The sequence below is a fragment of the Corylus avellana genome, chromosome ca2, assembly GCF_901000735.1.
Source record: "Corylus avellana chromosome ca2, CavTom2PMs-1.0".
Taxonomy (NCBI): Eukaryota; Viridiplantae; Streptophyta; class Magnoliopsida; order Fagales; family Betulaceae; genus Corylus; species Corylus avellana.
Genome location: NC_081542.1, coordinates 35,054,854 through 35,064,728, shown reverse-complemented (window position 1 = coordinate 35,064,728; position 9,875 = coordinate 35,054,854). Strand labels below are relative to the sequence as shown.

The 9,875-nt window shown below is 38.5% G+C and overlaps 1 protein-coding gene across 1 annotated transcript; it reads right to left on the bottom strand.

Annotated features, from left to right (window-relative positions):
- Positions 1-7,038: 7,038 nt before the first annotated feature.
- Positions 7,039-8,620, bottom strand: LOC132169651 (uncharacterized). The gene is made up of 2 exons (XM_059580651.1): positions 8,265-8,620; positions 7,039-7,326 (listed from the first exon to the last, which is right to left on the bottom strand). The coding sequence occupies exons 1-2, from the start codon at positions 8,472-8,474 to the stop codon at positions 7,039-7,041; spliced, it is 498 nt and encodes a 165-aa protein (XP_059436634.1). The 5' UTR covers positions 8,475-8,620.
- Positions 8,621-9,875: the final 1,255 nt, after the last annotated feature.

The following is a 9,875-nucleotide window of genomic DNA, read 5'->3' as shown; positions in this document are numbered from 1 at the left end:
TTTTTTCTTTTTTTTTTTTCTTTTCATTTTCATTTTATCTCTCCTTAATTATATGCATCATGCATGCATGGGAGAGGACAAAGATAGGAATATGTCTCACTTTGGTGGTATTTTGTTGCTACTTGTATGTTGCACGTGTTTGAGAATGTCGAAGTTGACAAGGATGAAAATTTTTTAATTTTTAATTTGTGTAAGGGAAGCTTGCATATTTATTTATTGGAAAAAAAAAATCAGTTAAAGTTACAAAATTGTGTGGTCATTTTGTAACATAAATAAAGTTAGATTGGAAAAAAGAATATGTATAGCACTTACTTCATTTTTACTCTAGTAACGTAAATATATATTCTTGAATTATTTTTTTATCGCACATATACAATCATGATAATTTTATAGTGTCGAGTAACCCTACATCCGATCACTATTTCCAACCTCCATCCGCAATGGGTGACGTGGCCATATATAATAATGTCATATAAAATACTCATATGATCATATGAAGCTTCATGTGCCTTTATAATTGGGTGTGCATAATTAATGACCATATAGTGTCTAGATTTGTTTCCGATATGTTCCCTTACTTTAGATTGCATGCCTTGTACAATTTAACGTTAATTATTATTATTATTTTTATTTTCCTGTGAAGTGACTTTAAATTAGTTAAAGTTAAATTGTACTTAATAGTAGTTGATATTTACATAAACTTGAATTTCTATTAGTAAATTTTTTTTTTTTAATATTTTATTGAGTTGTTAATTTTCTTTACTTCTTTTATTGTTTAGGATGACTATACGAGATCTTGTGTTTGAGGTGCATTACGGTGGTAAGATTAATAGGGGGTTTACGTGCACATATGTGGGGGGTGAGGTAGATGTGCATGATGAGACGTACGATGAGGACAAGTTGTCATTTTTTGAGATTGAGGGTATAGTAAAAAACTATGGATACAAGTCAGGGGATCTAGTGTATTACTTACAACCAGGTTGTACTCTTCAAGGGGGTTTGAAATTAATTTCATCGGATCATAACGTCTTGGAAATGGTTGCTGCACATAAAGGGGTACCGGTTATTGAGTTGTATCTTGTTTCATTTGATGAGCCTGCAGTTAATGACGATGAAGATGAAGACGATAATGATGATGGTGATGGTGAACATTGTGAAAATAGTAGGATTGATCGAGATGATCCTTATTGGGAAGAAGTATTCGAACCGGACTTGTTTGATGAAGATAGCAATCTACCTGGGCCATCCACGGCAGGAGGAAATGTTGAGGAGGGTGGTGTTGAGGGTAATGACGAGGGTGATAGGGAGGGTAATGAGGGTGAGGATGGTGATGAGGATAATGATGAGGAGGGGGATGAGGATAGGGATGAGGATAATGATGAGGAGGGGGAGAGTGATGAGGCGGCGGAGGATGATAATGAAAATGCAAATGCAAGGGTAGCTAAAAAAGGTAGTGGAAGGGGTCAGTGCTATGGTGATGAGGTTGATGGTGATGAGGCAAACTCTGACATGGCTAGAAGTGACATTCTTGTATCCCCTCCTAGAAGTGACGAGGAGAATGAGGTTTCATCTGTTTCCAGATTTGTTACTAGGCGAACAGAGTTTCAACCAACTGACATGTCGAATCCACAGTTGAGTAATGGGCAGCTATTTCCCTCAATCAAAGTGTTTAGAGAAGCAATTAGGGAGAACAATTTGAAGAAGGGGAAGGATGGAAGGTTTAAAAAAAATTACCTAGCCAAATGTATTGTCGTATGCAGAGATCCACGTTGTAGGTATCGGGTTTATGGCCGTAAATCCAAGGATCAAGAATCATTTGAAATTATATCGATACAAGACAAGCACACTTGTACAAGGCAGCATAGGAATTCGACTGTGAAATCTGCATGGATTGCTGATAAACTTATTGACAAGTTTAGAGTGCAACCTAACATGCCGTTGAAGGCAATTCTTGGGGAAGTGAAAGACAAATGGGGTGTTGATGTTAATAATTGTCAATTGTATAGGGCTAGGAGAATTGCAAAGGAAATGCTGCAGGGCAAAGTAAAGCTGCAATACAATAAGCTGTGGGATTATTGTGAAACCGTTAGACAAACGAATCGGGGTAGTTCTGTGATGATGAAGGTTGAGAGACCTTTACTTGACTACCCATCATGTTTCCAAAGGTTGTATTTCTCATTGGCTGCCATGAAGAAAGGTTTTCGAGCTGGTTGTAGGCCTATCATTGGGTTGGATGGGTGCTTTTTGAAGGGAACTTATAAGGGACAGCTTTTGTCAGCCATTTCGAGGGATGGCAATAATAACATTTACCCAGTGGCTCTTGCAGTTGTTGAGGCAGAAACCAAAGACAATTGGATTTGGTTTCTTGAGACATTGCTCTCAGATCTTGGCACCCCTCCTGCACAAGGATGGACATTTATTTCTGATCGTCAAAAGGTAACTATATTATGAGTTCATTAAGTTTATTCCTTTTTTGTTTTTCATTGTTTTTGTTAAAAGATAACAAAGTGTTGTTTATTATTCATTGTGGTTGTAGGGGCTACAACCAGCGTTTGACGTGGTGCTTCCCGGGGGTGATCATCGGTTTTGTGTGAGGCATTTGTATGCCAACTTCAGAGACGCAGGGCATCGTGGTCTTGCATTGAAAGACAAGTTATGGGCTGCGGCTGCTGCATACACTGAAGCTGAATTCTATAAGGCAATGGATGAATTGAAGCATATAAGCGAGGATGCACACAACTACTTGTCAAATGTTGACCCAAGCTCATGGGCCAGGGCTTGGTTCAATACATTCCCAAGGTGTGATCTACTTGTCAACAACCTCTGTGAGTGCTTCAATGCTTACATCCTGAATGCGCGTGACCTGCCGATCATATCCATGCTGGAATTCATAAGGAAGAAGTTGATGAAGAGATATCAAACGAAGAGGGATGGCATCCGCACCATGACTGGTACGCTATGTCCAAGGGTTGTTGCCAAATTGGACGAAATTGGACAAGTTGCTGGGCATTGCTATAGCACATATGCTGGGGATGGGTTATACGAAGTAACCCACAATAATAAACAATATGTTGTGAATTTGTTGAGGAAAACTTGTGGGTGTAGACAGTGAGACATGACAGGAATTCCCTGTGCACATGCAATGTCTGCAATTTGGTTTTTTAATGCAAACCCTGAGGATTACGTAGATGATTGGTATAGCATTGAGATGTATAAAAAGGCGTATGATGAAATTGTGTATCCAATGCCTGGAGAGGACCAATGGGTGAAGACTAACTGTGACAAAGTGGACCCCCCTATAAGTAGAATACAACCAGGGAGGCCCAGAAAAGTAAGGAGAAGGGGTCCAGAAGAGCCGGTTAATCAATACCGTATGAGGAAGGGTGGAGTGAGGATGAGATGCAGCAAATGTAGAGGGGTTGGACACAATAGCAGAACATGTCCACGAAACAGAACAGAGGCAGTGAATTATAGAAGAGGAAGCAGTAGTAGAAGACAACATGAGGTGAGTTACTACATACATATATTATTAATTTTTAATTTTTGTCAAGCGGATTTTCTCCTGTTCATTATATATTGTATGATGTTATTAATTTACAAGCTTATTATCATAGGTACAAGATGATAGTGGTCGAAGTGTACATGATCAGACCCCAACTCCCCAGCCAACCATAGATGCTGAAATAGTAAGTGATAAACTGCTTAAATGTCATTACTCATTATAATTAGTTCATTACATTTGATTTACCAAGTTGACATCATATTTGCAGATTTCGCAAGATGCTGATGCTTCTTCTAGAGGTAGAAGGAGTACTAGGGGTAGGGGTAGGGGTAGAGGTAGAGGTCAGTTTCAACCTACCCCAGAAGGGTCTACTGGACTTGAAAGAGGTGGACCAAGAACTAGGGGAGGGCCTACTGGGCTGCACAGAGGTGGACCAAGAACTAGGGGAGGGCCCACTGGACTGCATATTTGTGGACCTATGACTAGGAGTGGAGGTAGAGGTCAGTTTCAGGGTACAGTCCACACCGTCAGATTATATGGGCCATCTCAACATCAAACCCCACAGTCTCAGGGCAATTCTACTGTGAGCACATGATTATAATATTACATTTGGATGACATAATAAAATGTTATTTCAAATATTTAATATTGTGAAATGTTACAACGTTTCAGGGTACTGGTACTGTCAATACCGTAAGGTTATACGGACCTCCTCATACACAGTCCACACAATCTCAGAGCCTTTCTAGTGTCAATGTGAGTACTTCACACACTAAGTGTTTATTTTGGTATTTTTGGAAATAAACTTGTTATTACTAGAGAGAGTCTACTATTCTTCTATGTTAGAATCCAGTTGTCTGTTCATATTTTGTGGACACGGATATATGATCTAAACCAAAGGTTATGGATTGCCATTGACTTTATGAACTTATAGAATTATTACTTTGATCATTGTTTATGATGATGATTAATTGAGTAGAATGAGGAATAGAAATCAAGTAGCTGACCTTAAATCTTTTAATTTGTTGGGGTGCTCTTGGATTCACAATATATATATATACCTGTTAAGAAAGAGTGTTGCTTGCTTGATGGTATATATATATATATATATTGAAACGCTAATAGCAATATATTTGCGTAGCAATATATTTGCGGCGACAACAAGGTGTGGTCGTGGATGGTGCATCTAAAAACAATTAACCGCATATCAATGATGAGAATTTTAGAGATGATATATATACATGTCATCGTTGATGGTATATTGAAAAAAAAAAAAAAATGAAACGCAATTACTCCATAATCAAAAGATAAGGTAATTTTACTTTGATTAGGTCTATGTTGGACTGCATGAACCACTCCTACAGTTTATGATGTGGAAAAGGCAAGAGGGTGTAGGGTTCTTTGTGGTTTTTGGGTTCCGTGTCTGTTTTGGGTTGCTTTGGTGGTTTTTTTTTTCTCTTTAGCATAATTTTGGGCTGTCTTTGGTGGGACATCAAAATCATAATTTCTCTTTAGCTGTTGCTATTTTCTGTTTACTATAACTCGATGTGTTTGGAAATGGTGATGTTTTTGCTTCAGCTTCTTCTTTTTCTTCCGAAGATCCTTCTTTTTTTTCTTCTTATTGGGATCGGCTCAAAGAGATCAGATCTGAAGTGGGTATAAGTGGAAATTCTCTCACATAGCTTAGATCTGGACACAGAGATGTCCATTGGCTGTGGAAGCAAGGGTTCTGTCAATTGAAGTTCAAAACCTAAGGAAATTGGGTTCCGAGAGAAGGGAAATTGAGGGTTTTGGAAGAAAGGGTTTGTTCACAGAGACAGGTGGATTGTACAAGGGAGCTAATGTGGGGGGTGCGAGAAGAGGGAGGTGGTGGCTAGGGTTGGGCTTGGGCAAAATACATATCTATACCATCACGATTGGATGGATCAGTAGCGGTTGGGCTTTGGACACTCACCAACCAACCTACGATTCCACCATGTACCGTTTCCTATTTTCCCATCCAACACCAATCGCACCTATGCTGGAAACTGATTGGTCTCGGCCCATTTCTAGTCAGATTGGCTGGCCACGTTGGTTTTTTGGGAAATGAAATGTGGCATCTTAATTATTCTACTTCCTAAAACAATGAATATGCAAAATGTATCTGTGCACACAAGCGTGTGTAGAGAGTTTAAAATCTGCTTTTCTTACTTTCTGAGCCTGTTCCTGTCTGAACAAGCAGGATTTTTTTCTTTTTGTGAAATTATGTTCAAAAGACCTTTCTATGTATAGAGGTCTTTGTGACTGTGTATATGGTTTTTTTAGTGGCATGGTAGGTATTCATTCTTCCCTTATGAACTTTACCCAATTTTGATTGTCTTAAATAAAATGTGCAGTTGATTACCTTTGCAGTGGCAGCAAAACTAACATTATTGTACTACATTGAATGTGGCATTTTGTTGTATATATTTTGTATTAAACGTATCTACAATTTTGGGAATTTTTTATTTTTTATTATTGGTTCCCCAAATGTGAGCCCACAATTGTCGACGCAGGAACATGGAACATCGCACCTAGAAGGGACTCCTTTACCAAGCGGATCTTCTCTGCATTCTCAACAACATTTGGGGCGTACTACTGCATGTACATCAGCACCTGCCAGAAGAGGTAAAACGATTGTGCCGACTGTGGATAAGGCAATTGCAGTCATGGAGTCTAACAAGAGAAAAAGGAAGAAGCCAGATTGGCAAAAATATTAGACACCAAGAAAATGGATTACGAACATCGCACATTGATCGTTGTGGATGTGTATATATATATATATATATATATATATATATGTATGGTTAATGCTACAATTTGGTTATTTTGGATGTGTAATATGTATATAGGTGATGGTAGACAGATTAACCTTGTAGCCGTTACAATTTGGTTATTTTGGATGTGTAATATGTATATAGGTGATGGTAGACAGATTAACCTTGTAGCCGTTACAATTTGGTTATTTTGGATGTGTAATATGTATATAGGTGATGGTAGACACATTAACCTTGTAGCCGTTACAATTTGGTTATTTTGGATGTGTAATATGTATATAGGTGATGGTAGACACATTAACCTTGTAGCCGTTACAATTTGGTTATTTTGGATGTGTAATATCTATATAGGTGATGGTAGACACATTAACCTTGTAGCCGTTACAATTTGGTTATTTTGGATGTGTATTATATATTTGGTTTATGTTTACAACATGTACCTTGTGTATGAAACCATTATATTTTTGATAGAAAATTCATTTTTATCAAATTATATCATGAAAAGGCTCTTAACTACAATTGCACGAGGAAAACACCAATGACACCAAGACTAGGTGTAAACACTACTTTATAGAACACAATCAATGCAATTCGGTTGGAATAGGTAAATGTACAAACAATTGAAACTCATCAAATTGTCATATTAGGAAATTGAAACAAGGTTTCGCACTTTAACATAGGTTTCACACTTTAATACAACATACTAAATAATAGTCCTTAACGTACATAGGTTTCTCCCTCTCACGGCAACATTGCCCTACTAACAATGCAATGACGTTTCTCCCTATCATTAACAAAACAAGACAACAACAAAAAAGCTAAGATCAAACAAGTGGCCAATGACATCCTTAAGTTTTTTTCAATGCTATTATTTTTGTACTTTTCAGCAGCAATTTGCAACGTCAACTTTGCAACTTCAGTTTCAAAACCTTTCTTCTGATCAACTATTTGGGCATCAAACTGTGACACAGGGAGCATAGCTTCTTCGTCAACCCACATAAAATAATCACAACCCCGATCACTTTCGCTCTGCATATTTCATAAATGAGAATTACTAACCAATTCACAAACAAAGTGTAATATAATTCAAAATGGAGTTCTTCAATGTTATTTGATTTAAGAGAGTCAAAAACAAAAGAAGACAAATAAGACAACAACAAAAGGAGACCTTATGAGCTTTCAAACTATTTCTATTTATGGAGTGTGAAACATTTACATCCCTAATTCTAATAAAAAATAAAATAATAATAAGAATTAAAAAAAAAAAAAAGAGTCTAAAGACCCACCTTTCTAATTAACATTATCTTTATTTGCTTAGAACAATAAATAATTGCTGTATGCTCTAAGAGAGAGCTAAAACAGTCGCATAGAATGGGAATATATACCATGTTATTATTAATTATTATTATTGGGAATAGATTGACATATGTTTTCATCATGTACATAAAAACGATGTCATTAAACTTCAAGAAGCAATTAACCAAATTAATAAGGCAAAAGGGGATAATAATTAAACTTATGCTATTGGGATACAGAGTGATGAATGGGATACAAAGTGAATATGCTATTGGGATACAAAGTGATGAATGGGTCTCAGAAAATGGGGTCCTGCATTTCAAAAGTAAATGAATATGTTCATCAAATATCTTCTTCTTTTTTTTTTTTTCTTTCCTTAATTTTTTTGGCAGCTTACTTATTCAAACAAATTCATATTAATGGGTGTAAGTCTTCTATTCTCATCACATAAGCAAATGAAAAACGTCTAATATAAGTAGTCATCATCAAAAACATCAAATGGAACCCACAAAAAAACATTGGCTACACAACATGGAACACATCTCTTAGAATAGACCCACAAATCCAAACCAGCAATCACTGTACAGATTTGAATCAAATGGAGAAAAGCATAAAGAAAGAAAGAAAGAAAGAAATCGAAAACCCCTAATTTTTAAAACCTAAATTCGCACCTTATATTTACCGCATCCAATAAACCTTCTACCAAGATTTTTCTGCGTGCGAGAAGTCATCACTGGTGATTCTATTCCGCATAGGCATTTCGTACACGTAGAGGTAGACTTCGCCGGCGAACTTCCCACCGACAGTACACAGCCATTCGCATCATCTTCGCCAGCAAACTTCTCCATCGTTGACGATGGGACCGGCTGCGTGACATGCATTACAACAAGGGGGACCACAGAACAAAGGGAAGGCAGAATGCAAAATTTTAAACCAACCCATCCGACAATAAGCAAACAATATACACATCAACCAATACCTTTCTATGTTTAACCAAAAAAAAATTCACAGCAACCAATAACTTTCAATTTTTAACAACAAAAAAATTATATTCAAAACCAACGGGTCTGCTGCAGACAAGGCAAAAATATAGAGACAAAAATATTCTAAACATAGGGACCCATATCACTTTTGGACACTATAAAGCGAATTCTCCTTCGCACTTAATCAGAACATCAATACATATACAAAACAACCAAACCCATTCTCCACAAAATGTGAAGGAAAACAACCAAACCCATTCTCCAGGAAAATCTTCTACAAACAAACCAAACCCATTCTCCACAAAATCTTTAACAAAACAACCAAACCCATTCTCCACAAAATGTTCTGCAAAACAACCAAACTCATTCTCCAGAAAAATTTTCTACAAACAAACCAAACCCATTCTCCACAATATCTTTAACAAAACAACCAAACCCATAGGAAAAACTCAATCGGGAAAGTGGGCTACCTTCAGGATGACGGGACCGGATGCGTGAACGGGGGGCTGCGTGAAGGGACTGCGACGACCGGCCGGCCGTGCGCGTGCGAGGGGGGCTGCGTGACCGGGGGATGGCTACGATCGGGCGGCGCCGCGTGCGAGGGGGGCTGCGTGACCGGGGGATGGCTACGATCGGGCGGCGCCGCGTGCGAGGGGGGCTGCGTGACCGGGGGATGGCTACGATCGGGCGGCGCACCGTGCGGTGGGGCTGCGTGAACGGGGAAGCCGAGAATCGGGCGGGGGGCAGGGTGAACCAGGGGAACGGGTGAGATGCGTGAGCGTGAAGGAGAAGGAGGCCCTAAACTGTTACCTATTAACCTAAGCGGTTTTGCTTAGGGTTCCCTAACCATAAGCAAAACGGCGCCGTTTTGCTCTAGCTTTAAAAAAAAAAAAAAAAAAAAAAAATGCCATAAGGGCGGTTTCGTAACTTAACCCTAATAAAACGGCGTTGTTTCGAGGTTTCCGTCCAGACTAACGGTTTTGACTAACGGAGTGGCCAAAATGCAAAATTTTGGTAGTTTGGGGGGCTACTTTATGAGTTTTGGAACATCAGGGGGCTAAATCGCAAACGGCTGGTAGTTTGGGGGACTTTTTTATATTTTTCCCTTTTTTTTTTTTTTCCCTTATAACCGACTTGCTAAAACAGATAATAGTCGGGTTATAAGAATAATCGGGTAGAAAAATCCTGCTTGGGAATACCCGCGGCTAGAGCGCCTTCTCCGGTGAGGAATAGGAGATAAGAAGTCGATGGGCTATATCTATATAAATACGTGAGCCAAGTGGGTCTCTTTCATTCGTC

Excerpts from the sequence above, each read along its gene's own strand:
- LOC132169651 (XM_059580651.1), bottom strand. The coding sequence starts at position 8,474 with ATGCATGTCACGCAGCCGGTCCCATCGTCAACGATGGAGAAGTTTGCT. Across the intron at positions 7,327-8,264 it reads TTGGATGCGGTAAATATAAG|AGCGAAAGTGATCGGGGTTG; the intron begins GTGCGAATTTAG and ends TGAAATATGCAG.